At 43.9% G+C, this 19,598-nt stretch overlaps 1 protein-coding gene across 6 annotated transcripts in view; it reads right to left on the bottom strand.

Moving 5' to 3' along the window:
* SAMHD1 (SAM and HD domain containing deoxynucleoside triphosphate triphosphohydrolase 1) overlaps positions 1-19,598 on the bottom strand; it is a 60,685-nt gene that overhangs the window by 5,300 nt on the left and 35,787 nt on the right. For 3 of the 6 annotated variants that reach the window (XR_010119409.1, XM_055265152.2, XM_055265153.2), the window contains exons 10-15: positions 17,092-17,183; positions 15,870-15,985; positions 10,008-10,147; positions 8,807-8,899; positions 3,124-3,228; positions 2,506-2,643 (exon numbers count right to left, since the gene is read on the bottom strand). Coding sequence is in view for 4 of the 6 variants with exons in the window: in XM_055265152.2 (XP_055121127.1) it covers positions 2,506-2,643; positions 3,124-3,228; positions 8,807-8,899; positions 10,008-10,147; positions 15,870-15,985; positions 17,092-17,183 (684 nt within the window). In the remaining 2 variants the exon portion in view is untranslated. The remainder of the gene's footprint in view (positions 1-2,505; positions 2,644-3,123; positions 3,229-8,806; positions 8,900-10,007; positions 10,148-15,869; positions 15,986-17,091; positions 17,184-19,598) is intronic. The other 3 variants (XR_010119410.1, XM_063633743.1, XM_055265155.2) reach the window with 2 other exon arrangements.

Here is a 19,598-nt window from a genome sequence, read left to right as displayed (position 1 = left end):
AGTGCAGTGGAGCAATCTCGGCTCACTGCAAGCTCCGCCTCCCGGGTTCACGCCATTCTCCTGCCTCAGCCTCTCCGAGTAGCTGGGACTACAGGCGCCCGCCACCACGCCCGGCTAATTTTTTTGTATTTTTAGTAGAGACAGGGTTTCACCGTGGTCTCGATCTCCTGACCTCATGATCCGCCCGCCTCGGCCTCCCAAAGTGCTGGGATTACAAGCGTGAGCCACTGCACCCAGCCGGAACTGTCTTAGGTACTGTTCCAGGGCATGGCAAAATACCCACTCTGTGAGTGAATGTACCAAAGTTATAGTAGTTATCACGACACAGCCAAACTTTAATAGCCTCTCTTGACTCTCTATTTCCAGCCTCTCCAAGTTCCAGTCTGTCTGCAGCTAGAGTTTTCAGTGATTTAGTTTTAGTGATTTAGTTTCACAGTACCTAGGACAGACATACAGTTGGCCCTCTGCATCCATGGGCAGATTCAACCAACTGTAGATAGAAAATATGAGGGGGGAAAAATGGATGGCTGTGTCTATACTAAGAATGTACAGAGTTTCTTCTTGTCATGATTCCCTAAACAATACAGTATTGACAACTATTTACATAGATTTACACTGTAGTAGGTTTTATAAGTAATCTAGAGATATTTAAAGTATAAAGGAGGATATGCATAGGTCATATGCAAACACTATATATCATTTTATATAAGGGACTTGAGCATCCATAGATTTTTCTTTTCTTTTCTTTTTTTTTTTTTTTTTGAGACAGAGCCTCGCTCTGTCACCCAGGCTGGAGTGCAGTCACCCGGCTAATTTTTTGTATTTTTAGTAGAGACGGGGTTTCACAGTGTTAGCCAGGATAGTCTCGATCTCCTGATCTCGTGATCCACCCACCTCGGCCTCCCAAAGTGCTGGGATTACAGGCATGAGCCACCGTGCCCGGACTATCCATGGATTTTTCTATCTGTGGGGTCTGTGGGAGTCCTGGAACCAGTTCCTCACAGATACCAAGGGACAAGTCTACTCTTATTCCCACGGGTGTCACTCTAGTTGGAGATGACAAACATTCAGGTAGATCATACAGTGCATGGTAACTCTTGAATATGCTCAATGATTCCCTCCCCACTGTACAGAGAAAAAAATCTCCTAGCCAATTATCCAAGGTTCTCAATAATCTAGTCTACTCTTCCCATTTAACCTCTCCACACTTAACAGTAAGAATTTTCTGGCTGGGCATGGTGGCTCACACCTGTAATCCCAGCACTTTGGGGGGCCGAGGTGGGCGGATCATGAGGTCAGGAGATCGAGACCATCCTGGCCAACATAATGAAACCCCATCTCTACTAAAATACAAAAATTTAGCCAGGCATTGTGGCACATGCCTGTAATCCCAGCTACTCAGGAGGCTGAGGCAGGGGAATCGCTTGAATCCAGAAGGCAGAGGTTGCAGTGAGCCAAGATCGTGCCACTGCACTCCAGCCTGGGTGACAAAGCAAGACTCCATCTCAAAAAAATGAATGAATTAATTAATTAAAAAAAAAATAATTTTCTACCCTGGACAGACAGGTCTCCTCATGGTCCCCTAAACACTCTCAGCTCATTCCAGCTTCATGCCTTTGTTTGTGCTCCTCCTACTGCCAAATATACCCTTCATTCTCCCTGCTACTCATCCAAACACAACCCTGCCTTCTAGATCTAGCAGATCCTGCCACTTCACCAGGCTTCTCCCAGAGATCTCCCAACTCTCTGAATCCTCAGATATCTTACCTGGATCATGCCTTGTGGCACTTGATAAAGCACCGACATCCTGAGCTACGCTTTCATGTCTCACCCTATCCTTTGTTCCCTTTAGCACCTGACACACAGGGAGGTGTGAGGGAGAGTTCTAGACTAGGCAGTAAAGCACTGTTTCCCTGCCTGCCAATTATATTCATTCATTCATGCAATAAATGCCAACTGGCCACATTCTCTGTGCAGACACCTACCATGTGTAGGTCAGTAAGAGACAATTTTAACAACCTTCTCTACAGGGTTGGCAACTGTGGCTTGGCTCCTCTTCCCTCTACTCACATTCTAGATAATTTAAATAGTTAACTAATATACTGAAGTAACCAGGTTTAGAAACATGAAGTCTATTATCAATTGTATGTTAAACAAGTTAACTACTCAGCTTTGGTAACCTCTGAAAGATGGAGACACTGTGAATAACCTTCCAGGGCCACTGGTGAACAACATTAGAAAGCATTATTTACATGTTCACATTTTTATCTTTTATTATTAGGACAATAATGCTAAACACTATCCATTCCCAACTCCTGTAGGAAGAAATCACTGGCTGACACAGATTCAGACATTTTAAAAGGAAAGAAAGTGAAAGACCTTATTTTCAAAACCATAATCAAATGACTATAACTTAAATGGGAACTTTTCAGCAGATAGAATTACTTTTGGTTTTTACTTAAAAATAAAAAATTGTGCAAAGTTTGTGAGTAACAGGCCACCTACCTGCGGCTTGGTGAAATTTCTGTCTGCGCACCACTGAACAAAATGTTGTTTTGCAGCATACAAACTGTTTCTGTCCATCTTCTTACAATATACTCGAATCAGCTGCTCTGCAAATTTCTCTGGCAGAAGTTGTGAAACCTTTTTTAAATGAAGAGATTTCACTATCACCTTGAATTCACACATCGGAGATATCAGCTGGTCCCTAGGCTCCTAACTATTCCTTTTTTTTTGAGACAAGGTCTCCCTGTCACCCAGGCTGGAGTGCAGTGGCACAATCACAGCTCACTGAAGCCTTGACCTCCCAGGCTCAAGAGATCCTCCCACCTCAGCCTCCTAAGTAGCTGGAACTACAGGCATGAGCTACCATGCCTAAGTTTTTTATTTTTTGTAGAGATGGGGTCTCCCTTTGTTGGCCAGGCTGATCTTAAGCTCTTCGTCTCAAGTGATCCTCCCGCTTCAGCCTCCCAAAATGCTGGGATTACAGGTATGAGCTACTGTGCCAGGCCCACTTTAATTGTAAAGATATGCCTTAAAACCTAATTTGCATATAAAATGCTAATTTACTATAAAGATTTGCTACATGCCACTATAGTATATTTGTTTTGCCTAAGTAGTTACCTGGTTTTTAGTAATCCTGATTGGTCTGCTGGGGTCAGTCTTACAATAGAAGCTAACATGATCAATTGGATTCTTTTCTTGCATTCCATAATCCATGTTGATAACCTAAATAAAAGCAATTCACAAGTAATCATATAGCAAGCAGGAGAACTGAACTCAGGGCTGTAGGAGCATAACAAGAAATGGAACAGAGGCCGGGCGCAGTAGCTCACGCCTGTAATCCCAGCACTTTGGGAGGCCAAGGTGGGTGAATCACGAGGTCAGGAGTTCGAGACCAGCCTGGCCAACATAGTGAAACCCCACCTCTACTAAAAGTACAAATATTAGCTGGGCGTGGTGGCATGCGCCTGTAACCCCAGTTACTCGGGAGACTGAGGCAGGAGAATTGCTTGAACCTGGGAGGTGGAGGTTGCAGTGAGCCGAGATCGCACCACTGCACTCCAGCCTGGAGACAGAGTGAGACTCTGACTAAAAAAAAAAAAAAAAAAAAAAAGAAATGAATGGAACAGAGCCTTCTGGGGATTCGGAAGTAAGAATGTTGATAAGGTGACTCATGGTGGAATAAAAATAACTAGTTCGTGACCACTCTTAGGGATTTGGTATTGAAATCTGGGAAGAATGGGAAAAGCACTTGTGTGTTTGATCTAAGTGTGGTGTAAACTCAATCCCTGCTATGTGACAGACACAGATAGACACTAGAGGTACAACAAGGACACTTTAAAATAAAATCCCAGGCCAGACACAGTGGCTCACTTGAGACCAGGAGTTCGAGACCACCCTGGTCAACATGGTGAAACCCTGTCTCTACCAAAAATACTAAAAAAAAAAAAAAAAAAATTAGCCAGACGTGGTGTTATGCACCTGTGGTCCAAGCTACTCGGGAGGCTGAGGCACAAGAATTGCTTGAACCTGGCAGCAGAGGTTGCAGTGAGTTGAGATCGCACCTCTGCACTCCAGCCTAGGCAATAGAGCGAGACTCTGCCTCCAAAAATAAGTAAAGAAAATCCTAGCCCCCACAAACCAGGCAGCTCTAGATTGAAGTTCAACAAATATATTCAACCACAGTTGAAAAGCAAAGTGTGCTTTGAAATGTTCTAACAGGTTACCTGATGTAGCCTAGGGTGCCCGGAGAATGACCGGAAACATTTTCCTGGGAAAGTGACTTTACTAAGTGAGCAAGAAACAAACAGGCTTAGGTGGGAAGAAAAAGAATCGCAGGCAGAGGAAACAGCTCAGAGGCAAAGAGGACTGAAACTGTCTCCTGGATTTAGCAACTCTGAAGTCAGTGGTGATCCTGGAGAGAGTATAGTGATGGAAATAGAAAAAACGGTTCAGGAGAAAATGAGAAACAAAAATGTAAGAGGCGTGATGGCTCACACCTGTAATTCCAGCACTTTGGGAGGCCGAAGACAGAGGATCACGAGGTCAGGATATCAAGACCAGCCTGGCCAATATGGTGAAACCTCATCTCAACTAAAAATACAAAAATTGGCCAGATGTGGTGGCAGGCGCCTGTAGTCCCAGCTACTTAGGAGGCTGAGGCAGGAGAATCACTTGAACCCAGGAGCTGGAGGTTGCAGTGAGCCGAGATCGTGCCACTGTACTCCAGCCTGGGCGACACAGTGAGACTCCGTCTCAAAAAAAAAAAAAAATGTAAGAGAAGGCAACTCTTAGAAGTTTGGCTGTTCAGACGAGGCAAGATGTTAAAGAAAACAAAATTACAACTAGATAGGAGGAGTAAGTTCTCGGGCTCTATAGTACTGTAGGATGACTACGACTATAGTTAACAGTAATTTCCTTTTTTTTGACACAGAGCCTTGCTCTGTCACCCAGGCTGGACTGCAGTGACACAATCTCGGCACACTGCAACCTCTGCCTCCCGGGTTCAAGTGATTCTCCTGCCTCAGCCTCCTAAGTAGCTGGGATTACAGGTGTGCACCACCACACCCAGCTAATTTTTGTATTTTTAGTAGAGACGGGGTTTCACCATGTTGACCAGGCTGGTCTCAAACTTCTGGCCTCAAGTGATCCACCCGCCTCAGCCTCCCAAAGTGCTGGGATTACAGGCATGAGCCACCGTGGCCAGCCTAGTTAACAGTAATCTATTACATAGTTTTTTTGTTTTTTTTTGATATGGAGTCTGTCACCAGGCTGGAATGCAGTGGCTCGATCTCGGCTCACTGCAACCTCCGCCTCCTGGGTTCATGCGATTTTCCTGCCTCAGCCTCCCAAGTAGCTAGGATGACAGGCGTGTGCCATCATGCCTGGCTAATTTTTTTTTTTTTTTTGAATTTTAGTAGAGACAGGGTTTCACCATGTTGGCCAGGACGGTCTCGATCTCCTGACCTTGTGATCTGCCCGCCTCGGCCTCCCAAAGCGCTGGGATTACAGACATGAGCCACCGTGCCTGGCCTATTAGATAGTTTTAAATAGCTTGAAGGAAAATATTGAATGTTCCCAACACAGAGAAATAATAAATGTTTGAGATGATGTATATGCTAACTACCCTGATCTGATCATCAGACATTTATATACACTATGTACCCCATGAAAATAGACAGTTATCATTTGTCAATTTAAAAAATACATAAAATAAAAACATAAAGGAAAAAACAGACAGCAAGAAAGAAGTACCTGGAGAGGAATTTGGTGCCTTAGAAAGGTAAGGGAAGATGAGTCTGACCCTGAAAAAGAGGAGAGGGGAAGAGCAGTGTGGTGTTCATGATTTTCTTGAGATAGGCTCTTGCTCTGTCGCCTAGGCTGGAGTGCAGTGGTGCAATCTCAGCTCACTGCAACCTCCACCTCCTGGGCTCAAGCGATCTTCCCACCTCAGCCTCCGAGTAGCTGGGACTACAGGCGTGCATCACCACACCTGGATAATTTTTGTGTTTTTGGTACAGATGGGGCTTTGCTGCAGCAAGCCATGATCATGCCACTGCACTTCAGCCTGGGGCACAGAGAGAGACCCTGTCTCAAGATAAACTAACATTGGCTAGGTGCAGTGGCTCATGCCTATAATCCCAGCACTTCAGGAGGCTAAGGCAGCAAGATTGCTTGAGGCCAGGAGTTTGAGACAGCATGGTGAGACCCTATCTATACAAAAAACTTAAAAATTAGCTGGGCATGGTGGCACGTGTCTGTAGTCCTAGCTGAGCAGCCTCAGGAGGCTGAGGTGGGAGGATCGCTTGAGCCCAGGAGTTTGAGGTTATAATGAGCTGTGATTACATCACCGCACTCCAGCCTGGGAAACAGAGCGAGACCTTGCCTCTAAAAAATAAGTAAATAATTAACACTAAATACAATAAAAAATGAAGTTATTCAGTTACAGCAACCACATGTCAAGTACTCAACAGCCGTATGCAGCTAGTGGCTATGGAAAGGGACATCACTGACCAAGAATATCTCTGTTACTGCAGAAAGTTCTATGGGACAACACTTCTCTAGAACACAAGTAGAATTACCCTAAGCCTTTGACAAGAACAAAGCTGTTTCCCCACTATAAGAATGGGAATACTGAATACAGTTGCAGATGGAGGAAGGCTTGTTTCTTTGGTGAGAAAGGTCTAAGGAGTTGCTACCTAATGGCCTATAGTTTATCTTGGAAATAGGAGCCAAAGGTTGGGTTACTCATGAGGATGAATACAGCTGGAGGTGGGAAGCATGGTTGGAGTTCTGAGAGGAGGGAGGACAGTTTGAAATGATGATGATGATTATTAGTAGTAGTATTTTTTGAGATGAGGGTCTTGCTCTGTTGCCCAGGCTGGGCTCACTGCAACCTCCGCCTCCCAGGTTCAAGTGATTGTCCTGCCTCAGCCTCCTTGAGTAGCTGAGATTTATAAGCACCCACCACCATCCCTGGCTAATTTTTGTATTTTTAGTAGAGACAGGGTTTTGCCATGTTGGCCAGGCTGGTCTCGAACTCCTGACCTCAGGTGATCTGTCCGCCTCGGCCTCCCAAAGTGCTGGGATTGCAGGCGTGAGCCACCGTGCCTGGACTGAAATGATTATTAGAGACTGGGAGAATCACACTAAGCCTGCCAGAAGGCCCAGCTTAGTTTCGTGACCGGGAATTTATAGATATGCCTGTACAGTGACAGTATGCAGGAGCATTTATGTGTTCAGGTATGGGTGTGGAGATGTTTAGATTTGATTCATCTAGGTTGTTTGGCCTTCTGCTGGGTAGATGCAAAGAAGGAAAAGAGAGTTGGGGATAACTGCAGAAAATAAGTGAATTACTGTATCATGTCATCTAAGATACTTTTTTTTTTTCAGATGGAGTCTCACTCTGTCGCCCAGGCTGGAGTACAGTGCTGTGATCTCGGCTCACCGCAACCTCTGCTTTCTGGGTTCAAGCAATTCTCCTGCGTCAGCTTCTCAAGTAATTGGGATTACAGGCGCGCGCCACCACGCCTGGCTGATTTTTTGTATTTTTAGTAGAGATGGGGTTTCGCCATGTTAGGCAGGACAGTCTCAACCTCCTGACTTCAAGTGATTCACCCGCTTTGGCCTCCCAAAGTGCTGGGATTATAGGTGTGAGCCACCGCACTCGGCCTACACATGGAGAGAAATGAAGATAGAAGGCCACTGACAAGCTCGAAGAAAGTGAGGACACAATAAACTAGAGGGCCTGATGAGCTAGGAAAACGTGGATGAGGAGGAAAGGGGATTGTGGACAGAGAAAAGTATGCCTAAACTAGTGATTTTACAGGGAGGGCACTTTTGAATGTTGATAAGGTCCAGCGTGTAATCTGCTGAGACTATTGTCCTGAGGTGCAGTGCTGTCTCGCTCTGTTGCCCAGGCTGGAGTGCAGTGGTGCGATCTCGGCTCACTGCAACCTCCACCTCCCAGGTTCAAGCGATTCTCCTGCCTCAGCCTCCTGAGTAGCTGAGACCACAGGCACACACCACTACACCCAGCTAATTTTTGTATTTTTAGTAGTGATGGGGGTTTCACCATGTTGGCCAGGATGGTCTCAATCTCCTGACTTTGTAATCAACCTGCCTCGGCTTCCCAAAATGCTAGGATTACAGGCATGAGCCACTGTGCCTAGCTCTTTTTTTTTTCTTTTTCTTTTTTTTTTTTTTGGAGACAGAGTCTTACTCTGCTGCCCAGGCTGGAGTGCAGTGGTCTGATCTCGGCTCACTGCAACCTCTGCCTCCTGGGTTCAAGCAATCCTCCTGCCTCAGCCTCCCGAGTAGCTGGGACTACAGGCGCAAACCACCAAGCCCGGCTAATTTTTTTGTATTTTTACTAGAAACGGGGTTTTGCCTTGTTGGCCAGGCTGGTTTTGAACTCCTGACTCAGGCGATCCACCCACCTCTGCCTCCCAAAGTTCTGGGATTACAGGCATGAGCCACTGTGCCTGGCCCCACAACTTTTTCCTCTGTTTGTATGCAGGCAATAAAAAAAATTAAAATGTATTACTTGTGTAATTAAAATTTTTTAATTAATATAGACAATGTAATCACATGACCACAATTACATTAAAAATAGTGGCAAAACATCACGAATAAAATGTTTTTGTGGTTAATATTGGTTCTCTTTGTGAGGGCACAGATGACTTCCTTCCTTTTATCTTTATTTTTCTAATTTGTTAAAATGAACATGTACTACTTTTATAATGGTGAGTGCTTTATCTTTAAAAAAGTATTCACTCAGTTTATTACTGGGCTAATTACTTACATCTACTATAAAATCTTCAGCCTTCAGTTTCACTTCTAGCAATACTTTGGGTTTAGCATTGGCAACCTCTTTTGGAAGAGATTCATAGTCCTCCTGGAAAACACAAGACTCCCCATGTTAGAATCCATCTTTCATCAAGTCTTCGAGCCACAAACAGGTTCTCCTTATGAAAATGGCACCTAACTAAGAAAAACGATTAGAGATATCCTTAACAAATATAGCTCCTACCAATGTCACTCGTTAAACAAATAGAGCAATTTTTGTAAAAAATTGTAAAAAGTGGCCAGGCACAGTGGCTCACGTCTATAATCCCTTTGGGAGGGGAGGCCCAGGTGGGCGGATCATGAGGTCAGGAGTTCGAGACCAGCCTGACCAACATGGTGAAACCCCGTCTCTACTAAAAATACAAAAATTAGCTGGGCGTGGTGGCGGGTGCCTGTAATCCCAACTACTCGGGAGGCTGAGGCAGGAGAATTGCTTGAATCCAGGAGGTGGAGGTTGCAGTGAGCTGAGATCGTGCCACTGCACTCTAGCCTGGGCAACAGAGTGAGACTCTGTCTAAAAACAAACAAACAAACAAAATTCACATTTTGAAAAAAAAAGTGACATTAACCTGTTAGTACAACAAGAGGAAGTAAACTATAACCCAAGAAATTTTGAGGTAGGATGTGGTTATAAGTATGACTTGTGTTATGGCTTTCTGGCAAAGAGAAAACTCTTCAACAAGTAGGAGGTGAAAATAGATATTTGAGCTAAAGAAGACAGGTATGTGCCATCTGGGAGACTGATATCCTGTGAAGGAACCAAGTCATTACAACAGGTCACCACAGCCTCAGTGAAGCTCATGCAGGCACTTTCTTTTGAGGTTCCTTTCTCTTATATTCATTTTCTCATGCTTGAATCTAGCCAAAATTGGAGACCCACTCTCACTTCCTGGATGAGAGCAAAGATTTGGAGTTAAGTTAGACCTGGCTTTTGAATCCTAGCTAAATATGCTTTCATGAGCAAGTTATTTAAGCTCAGTGAAGCCTCAGTTTCTCTATCTGTAAAACAGGCCTAAGACCCCTGCACTGCTGTGAAGATTAAATGAGAATAAATGTAAAGTACTTAGTACAGAGTCATAGTATCATGATAGGTTAGTGGTTTCCTCTTGGAGGACAGAGATAACCTTTCACTAATGGAAAGATGCCTGATAACTCACCCTTTTAATCTTTTCTTGTCCCGTTGGCTGGGTCTCACCCACGTACTTGAATAGATTACGGTATTCAATTTGTTTTAAAATCTCTCGTGCGTCTTTCAATTTGGGATCAGTAGAGTATAAAATCTCCAGAAAAATGTTATCTGCCAATTTGATGACATTTCAGTTATATTAAAATAAAAACACAGAGTTAAAGAATTATATAGTGCTATTCTACTGAAATGATCTTAACAGGCAGTTCACAAATGTAGGTACATTATTATTTTAGCAATATGAGAAAATTTTTTAAAAGACTTAAGTGAAAAAACCTTTTAAAACTGTTCCAGTCAGCCAGTCACAGTGGCTCATGCCTGCAATCCCAGCACTTTGAGAGTCCGAGGTGGGCGGATCACTTGAGGTAAGGAGTTCAAGACCAGCCTGTCCAACATGGTGAAACCCTGTCTCTACTAACAATACAAAAAAATTAGGTGGGTGTAGTGGCGGGCGCCTGTAATCCCAGCTACTCAGGAGGCTGAGGCAGGAGAATTGCTTGAGCCTGGAAAGTGGAGGTTACAGTGAGCCAAGACTGTGCCATTGCACTCAAGCCTGGGCAACAAGAGAGAGACTCCGTCTCAAAAAAAAAAAAAAAGTTCCTGTCAATGTCTTGGATTTACTTCCAGGTAATCCAGAGAGTGGAGAAGGACAGAGAGAAATAAGACGGCATTGGAGTTGATGATTGCTGAGCTGGGTGATGGGCACATAAAGGTGTATGGATTTATTGTTGACATGTTTTATTTTGTCTTTAAAAACGAATGGTGGCTAGGCGCTGTGGCTCACACCTGTGGGATCCTAGCAATTTGGGAGGCCAAGGCAGGTGGATCACCTGAGGTCAGGAGCTCGAGACCAGCCTGGCCAACATGGCAAAACCCTGCCTCTACCAAAAATACAAAAATTAGCCGGGCACGGTGGCGCATGCCTGTGGTCCCAACTACTCAGGAGGCTGAGGCAGGAGAATCGCTTGAACCCTGGAGGTGGAAGTTGCAGTGAGCCGAGATGGCGCCACTGCACTCCCACCTGGGTAACAGAGTGACACTATCTAAAAAAAAAAAATAAAAAAAAGAGAACGGTCCTGAAGTATTTACAAGGAAAATTATGTCTAGGATCTGCTTCAAAATAGTCCAGTGTTTGACAAGAGTGGGTAGATGAGGAGATGAAGCAAAACTGCCATGTGTTGATAACTGTTGAAGCTAAGTGACAGGTACATGGCTTTGTAAATTTCTATAATAATAAAACAATGATTTTTTTAATGTCCCATTCGATGATGAGAGTAGAAGAAATGTTTTTCCTTTCTTTCATTTTCTCCCAATTTTTATTTTGAAAAATTTCAAAATAAAATATCCTTCACTTAAATTCAACAATTGTTAACGTTTTTCTGCATGCACTTTCTCCATATATATGTCTCTGTGCAATTTTTTTTTTTTTGAGACAGAGTCTTGCTTTGTCACCCAGGCCGGAGTGCAGTGGCGTGATCTTGGCCCACTGCAACCTCCGCCTCCCAGGTTCAAGTGATTCTCGTGCCTCAGCCTCCTGAGTACCTGGGACTACAGGTACATGCCACCATGCCCAGCTAATTTTTGTATTTTCAGTAGAGATTGGGTTTCCCCATGTTGGCCAGGCTGGTCTTGAACTCCTGGCCTCAAGTGATCCACCCGCCTCAGCCTCCCAAAGTGCTGGGATTCCAGGCATGAGCCACTGCACCTGGCCTTTTTTTTTTTTTTTTTTTTAAGGAGACAAGGTCAGGTTCTGTGGCCTAGGCTGAAGTGCAGTGGCGCGATCATAGTTCACTGCAGCATCAAAGTCCTGTGCTCAAGCAATCCTCCTGCCTCAGCCCTTGAGTAGCTGGGACTACAGACATACACCACCATGCCTGGCTAAATTTTGTTTTGTTTTGTTTTTGAGACAGGGTCTTGCTCTGTTGTCAGGCTGGAGTGAAGTGGCACGTGATCATGGCTCACTGCATCCTTGACCTCCTGGGCTCAGGCGATCCTCATGCCTCAGCCTCCTCAGTAACTGGGACTGCAGGCACATGCCACCATGCCCAGCTAAACCAAAAGCTAGTTTAAATGTAAATATAATTTGAAAAAATTAATCTTCCTGCCTCAGTCTCCTGAACAGCTGGGACTAAAGGCACATGCCACCACACCTGGATAAAGATGACTCTTTTTTTTTTGAGACACAGTCTCACCCTGTTGCCCAGGCTGGAGTGCAATGGTGCGAGCTCAGCTCACTGCAACCCTCCGCCTCCTGGGTTCAAATGATTCTCCTGCCTCAGCCTCCAGAGTAGCTGGGATTGCAGGCACCAGGCTGGTCTCAAACTCCTGACCTCGTATCTGCCCACTTCGGCCTCCCAAAGTGCTGGGATTACAGGCGTGAGCCACCGTGCCCGGCTGACTTTTTAAAATATGGCATCACTTGATTATGAATGAAAATTAAAAGTAAATATCCTCAGCTTGTTCAATTTTTTTTTTTTTACTTTTATTTTACTTATTTATTTATTTATTTATTTATTTTATTTTTGAGACGGAGTCTTGCTCTGTCATCCAGGCTGGAATGCAGTGGTGCGATCTCAGCTCATTGCAACCTCTGCCTCCTGGGTTCAAGTGATTCTCGTGCCTCAGTCTCCAAGTAGCTGGGACTACAGGCACCCGCCACCACGCCTAGCTAATATTTTGTATTGTTAGTAGAGACAGGGTTTTACCATGTTGGTCAGGCTGGTCTTGAACTCCTGACCTCAAGTGATCCACCTGCCTCAGCCTCCCAAAGTGTTGGGATTATAGGTGTGAGCCACTCTGCCTAGCCTTACATGTATATTTTTAAAGAACAATGTATATAGTTCTTGTAATTTAATTTTTTAATTTTTTTCTCTATTATTATTATTTGATACAGGGTCTCGCTCTGTTACCCAGGTTGGACTGCAGTGGTGCAATCTTGGCTCACTGCAACCCCGACCTCCTGGGCTCCAGTGATCCCCCCCAACCTCAGCATCGTGAGTAGCTGGGACTACAGGCACACACCATCACGGCTAATTTTAAAATTTTTATAGAAACAGGGTTTCACCATGTTGCCCAGGCTGGTCTCAAACTCCTGGGCTCAAGCGATCCAACTGCCTTGGTCTACCCTAGAGTGCTGGGATTATAGGCATGAGCCACCTTGTCTGGCCTATTATGTATCTTTTGATTGAATTTATTGAAAGGTAATGTGAAGTCTGTCAAGTTGAATAATAAAAATTTGGGCTTGTATTTTACATGCCTTTTCCCCCCATTTCATTTTTCTAGTAATTCATTTTTATCATACTTTACAGAAATATCAATCTGCAAAGGGTTGGTAATTTTAAAAACTGGTTCTTCAAAGACAGTTTAGGAGGAGCTAGTTTAGGTTTCATTCTGTCAGTGTGCAGCACATAGAATCCAGCTGTGGTAGAACAGCAGCACTCTTGGCAGGAGGCTACGGTAGAGTGATTTGGCTGTGTCTTAGGTCACTTGGCTGCTGTTGTTTTTCTCCATTTTCAGAGCCTCCAGCCTTTCCACGGATTCTGTAGCTACGTGATTGCTTTCCAATTTTATTTTTATTTTTTTGTTTATTTATTTATTTATTCATTTTTGAGACAGAATCTTGCTCTGTTGCCTAGGTTGGAGCACAGTGGTGTGATCTCGGCTCACCGCAACTTCTGCATCCTGGGTTCAAGCGATTCTCCTGCCTTAGTCTCCTGAGTAGCTGAGACTACAGGTGTGCGCCACCACGCCTGGCTAATTTTTGTATTTTTAGTAGAGACGGGGTTTTACAATTTTGGACAGGATGGTCTCGAACTCTTGACCTCAGGTAATCTGCCCGCCTTGGCCTCCCAAAGTGCTGGGATTACAGGCGTAAGCCACCATGCCCTGCCCAATTTTATTTTTAGTTAAACAGTTTCATAATTTGTAACTAAGAACTCTGACTGGTGTACACTTTTTGTTCTACTTCTTTTGCTTTATCTCAGTCAATACTTTCCCACATTAAACCAGCTGTGGCTGGGCGTGGTGGCTCATGCCTGTAATCCCAGCACTTTGGGAGGCCGAGGCGGATGGATCATCTGAGATCAGGAGTTCCAGACCAGCCTGGCTGACATGGTGAAACCCCGTCTCTAGTAAAAATACAAAAAAATTAGCTGGGCGTGGTGGTGGGCGCCTGTAATCCCAGTATTCAGGAGGCTGAGGCAGGAGAATCACTTGAACCCAGGAGGTGGAGGTTGCAGTGAGCCGAGATCATGCCATTGCGTTACAGCCTGGGCTACAAGAGCAAAACTCTGTCCCAAAAAAAAAAAAAAGAACCAGCGGCGGCACCTTTACCCTTTACCTCTCTTTCCTCCTTTCCATACTAAGCTGCAGATTTTGTTTCTGTAGAAGTGTGGACAGATGTTCCTGGCATCTTGTGTTTTTATAATGAAAATAATGTTAAATGACCAAGTCAGTTTTTTGCTGTTCAATATTAGTCCAGGTATGAGTTAAATAATGACAAGTCTGGGCAACATAATGGGACCCTGTCTCTACAAAAATTAAAAAAATTACCCAGGTGTGGCTGGGCAGTGGCTCACGCCTGTAATCCCAGCACTTTCAGAGGCCGAGACGGGCGGATCATGAGATCAGGAGATCGAGACCATCCTGGCTAACAAGGTGAAACCCCGTCTCTACTAAAAAGACAAAAATTAGCCAGGTGTGGTGGCAGGTGCCTGTAGTCCCAGCTACTCGGGAGGCTGAGGCAGGAGAATGGTGTGAACCTGGGAGGCGGAGCTTGCAGTGAGCTGAGATCGTGCCACTGCACTCCAGCCTGGGCAACACAGCGAGACTCCATCTCAAAAAAAAAAAAAAAAAAAATTGCCCAGGTGTGGTGGCACATGCCTATAGTCCCAAGTAGCCAAGTCAGCTACTTGGCTGAGGCTGAGCAACAGGATCACTTGAGCCCCGGAGGTTGAGGCTGCAATAAGCTGTGATGGCACCACTGCACTCCAGCCTGGATGACAGAATAAAATCTTGTCTGAAAATAAATAAATAAATAAAAATTAAATTTAAAAGTTAAATAATGGGCTGGGCGTAGTGGCTCACGTCTGTAATCCTAGCACTCTGGGAGATGGAGGTGGGTGGATCACATGAGGTCAGGAGTTTGAGAAGAGCCTGGCCAATATGGTAAAACCCTGTCTCTACTAAAAATACAAAAATTAGCTGGGCATGGTGGGGCATGTGTATAATCCCAGCTACCCAGGAGACTGAGGCAGGAGAATTGCTGAAACCCAAGAGGTGGAGGTTGCAGTGAGCCAAGACTGCACCAGTGCACTCCAGCCTAAGTTACAGAGTAAGACTCCATCTCCAAAAAAAAAAAAAAAAAGTTAAATAATGTATATTGAGTACTTATGTATCAAGTCTATACTAGGTGCCATGCCTCATTTAAACATCACAACAAAACTATATGCTAGGTATCATTACCCTCATTTTATAGATGAAAGATTCAGATAGGTCAAATCCCTTTATCAGGGTCACTTTATCAGTACAAGACAGAAATAAAACTCAAATTCAAAAGGAGACAATTACTTGGGAAGCTAAAATCCTTCCATCGGCTGCGTACAGTGGGTCACACCTGTAATCCTAGCACTTTGGGAGGTCAAGGCAGGAAGATTGCTTGAGCGCAGGAATTTGAGAGAAGCCTGGGCAATATAGTGAGACCTTTTCTTTATTTTTTTAAAATTAAATAATTATTTTGAAAAATGAAAAAGAAAGAAAAATAACTCACTGGCAATTCAGGGACATCTTACAGTTTATCTGAGATGGACCATCTATGTTACCTGTTACTTCTTACCTGTCAGTTTAGTATAGGCTTCCATGTCGTCAATTGCTGTAGAAATGCGATACTTTTTTCCTCCAGCACCTGTAATCTCTATGTAGTCGTCTGCTTTGAGGAAAGCATCTGTAATCCTAAAAATCATTTTGCAAAAATTTATGTTTATGAGAAATTTTGAATATTTGCCTTACGTCTTACTAAGGAAATCTTTCTACTTTAGGGAAATAAAATAATGAGGCACAATGTTCTAAAGACAACTGCTTCTCCACCGTACTAAATTTGTGCTTGGTGAGCTGGGAGCTGCCATGCTTACTGTGTTCCAGGCACTGCGGCAGGGCTTTGCATTTACCATCTTATTTAATCTTCCCAACAATAAGGTAGGTGTATTCAGCCCTCATTTCATAGATGCAGAAATGAAGTAAATTTTGATTTAACCAAGTTAGGAAGAAACAGTGCCAGGCTTTGAAACTAGATCTCTCTGAATTACAAAACAACAACAACAACAAAAATAACAACAAAAACTCTTACCAAAGTATTAACATACAAATAGGAAAATGTATTCCAAGTAATCTGCTCATGACAAAGGATAGGTAAAAAATAGGAATGAAGATATACTTCCTCAACACAAATGTGAAAAAGAACATGAAAAGTTAATCAATTTAAGGCTATTTTAGCGACATGGAAGAAGTAACTTGACTCACACCCAGTGTTTGATAACTCCTCATGGAATCTTTGAGTCACGGAGAGACCTGGCTGTACAGTTTTCTGCTATGGTTCTGACTGGGTCAGGAAGAGGTAAAATTCCTGCTGGTTTTACTGTTTGGTACTAATTTTGATAAATATTTGACAGGATACAAATAGACATTAATCTTAATCCTTAAAGTTAATTTTTGTCATTAATCTCAGAATTTAAATATTCATGTCCTACCTCCCATTCTCCTGATGAGAATGGTATGTAAGTGACTACCTGTGCTGAGGTCCTGAGTGATCTCAGCACTCCCGCTTCACGTCTGGCCTAAGCCAGATCTTCTTCCCTTCATCTGCCCCTTTATCCACTTCCCTCCTTTTCCTCCAACTAAATTAACTTTATGCTAGATTTTTTTCTTTAAGGAAACCATTTTCAATTTAATCACTTAATATTCACTTGAACTTATCTAGAAATGTCTAGTTGAGCCTAGTATGATACTCTAGCCAAGTATCAAGGAAAATTTTACAGGGAAATGACAATCAAGTTTCTTACATTGTATCAATAATGTTGCCAACTTTGTGTTGATAAGCTCTACGGTGTAAAGAGTTGCGAGTGTGGAACATGTCATACAGATTTCCAACTTCCTGCAGGAAAACATGAAGTAAATATTAATAGGATCAGATTATGTTAACCTTATTACAGACAAGTATATAGGACAAGGAAGGAAAAGGGATAGTGGCAGACAAGAGGGCTATGCATCAGGGCTTCTTCATTAACACCTTTGACCCCACTAAAAAATGAGGAGGCAGATTAGTAAAGCCATTTATTGGCTTGCAACTTTCATTCTTTTTTTTTTTTTTTTTTTAAAGACAAGGTCTTGCTATGTTGCTCAGGCTGGTCTTAAGTGATCTTCCCACCTCAGCCTTGCTGGGATAACATGCATCAGCCACTGTGCCCAGCTAACTTTCATTCTTTGCTTTATTTTTATTTTTATTTTTTTTTTGAGATGGAGTCTCACTCTGTTGCCCAGGCTGGAGTACAAGTCTTTCATTGCAAGAACTATCATTCATTTTTTTTTTTTTTTGAGATGGGGTCTCGCTCTGTTGTCCAGGCTGGAGTGTAGTGGCACCATCTCGGCTCACTGCAAGCTTTGCCTCCTGGGTTCACGCCATTCTCCCACCTCAGCCTCCCGAGTAGCTGGGACTACAGGCGCCTGCCGCCAAGCCCAGCTAATTTTTTGTATTTTTAGTAGAGACGGGGTTTCACTGTGTTAGCCAGAATGGTCTCGATCTCCTGACCTCGTGATCTGCCTGCCTCGGCCTCCCAAAGTGCTGGGATTACAGGCGTGAGCCACCGTGCCCGGCCAAGAACTTTCATTCTTAATAAACTAGGCCAGGTGCAATGGCTTATGCCTGTAACCCCAGCACTTTGGGAGGCCAAGGTGGGCAGATCACCTGAGGTCAGGAGTTCAAGACCAGCCTGGCCAACATGGTGAAACCCTGTCTCTACAAAAATACAAAAATTAGCCGGGCATGATGGCGGGTGCCTGTAATCCCAGCTACTAGGGAGGCTGAGGTGGGAGAATCGCTTGAACCCAGGAGGCGGAGGTTGCAGTGAGCTGAGATCACGCCATTGCACTCCAGCCTGGGTGACAGAGCAAGACTCCATCTCAAAGAAAAAAAAAAAAAACAAAAAAAACCCTAAAATCTATCACATGCTCAAACTCTGTGACAGGTTCTGTTTTAGGTACCTTAAATTAAATATATATTTTAATCCTCCCAATAACTCTAGGAAATAGGTATTACTATTCTTATGTTCTTCATTCTTGACTTTTTTTTTTTTTTTAGACAGTCTTGGTCTGTCACCCAGGTTGGAATGAAGTGGCACACAATCTTGGCTCACTGCAACCTTCACCTCGCAGGTTCAAGCGATTCTCGTACCTCACCCTCCTGAGTAGCTGGGATTACAGGTGTATGCTACCATGCCTGGCTAATTTTTGTATTTTCAGTAGAGACAGGGTTTCAACACGTTGGCCAGGATGGTCTCAAACTCGTAAGCCCAAGAGATTTGCACACTTCGGCCTCGCGAAGTAGTGGGATTACAGGTATGAACCACCACGCCTAGCCCTTCTTGACTTTCTATGGTATAGTACTATACTACTTTTTGATTACACGACTGCCATCTAACAGGGACCTAGTGATTTCGGTTGTTTAACTATAGTTGACCTTTAACAACACATGTTTGAACTGTAAGAGTTCACTTATACAGATTTTCTTGCCCCGCTGCCACCTCTGAGACAGTAAGACCAACCCCTCCTCTTCCTGAGCCTACTTAATGCGAAGATGATGAGGATGAAGACCTTTATGATGATCCACTTCCACTTAATGAATAGTAAATAAATTTTCTCTGCCTTATGAATTTCTTTTTGTGTTTTTTTTTTTTTTTTTTTTTTTTGAGGTGGAGCCTTGCTCTGTCGCCCAGGCTGGAGTGCAGTGGCGCAATCTCGACTTACCACAACCTCTGCCTCCCGGGTTCAAGTGATTTTTCTGCCTCAGCCTCCCAAGTAGCTGGGATTACAGGCACTTGCCACTGTGCCCAGCTAATTTTTGTATTTTGAGTAGAGACGGAGTTTCACCATGTTGCCCAGGTTGGCCAGGCTGGTCTCAAACTCCTAACCTCAGGTGATCTGCCTACCTTGGCCTCCCAAAGTGCTGGGAATACAGGCATGAGCCACCGCGCCTGGCCTTGCCTTATGATTTTCTTAGTAACATTTTCTCTAGCTTACTTTATTGTAAGAATACAGTAGATGGGGCGTGGTGGCTCACACATGTAATACCAGCACTTTGGGAGGCAAAGGAGGGCAAGTCGCTTGAGGTCAGAAGTTCAAGACCAGCCTGGGGAACATAGCGAAACCCTATCTCTACAAAAAAAATAGAAAAATTAGCCTGGTATAGTGGCATGTGCCTGTGGTCCCAGCTACTCGGTAAGCTTAAGTGGGAGATTTGCTTGAGCTGGGAAAGTGGAAGTTGCAGTGATCTGAGATCACACCACTACACTCC

This window comes from Symphalangus syndactylus, chromosome 24 (genome assembly GCF_028878055.3).
Source record: "Symphalangus syndactylus isolate Jambi chromosome 24, NHGRI_mSymSyn1-v2.1_pri, whole genome shotgun sequence".
Lineage (NCBI taxonomy): Eukaryota > Metazoa > Chordata > Mammalia > Primates > Hylobatidae > Symphalangus > Symphalangus syndactylus.
Note: the sequence above shows the minus strand (reverse complement) of the source record. Positions and strands in the feature narration are given on the sequence as shown.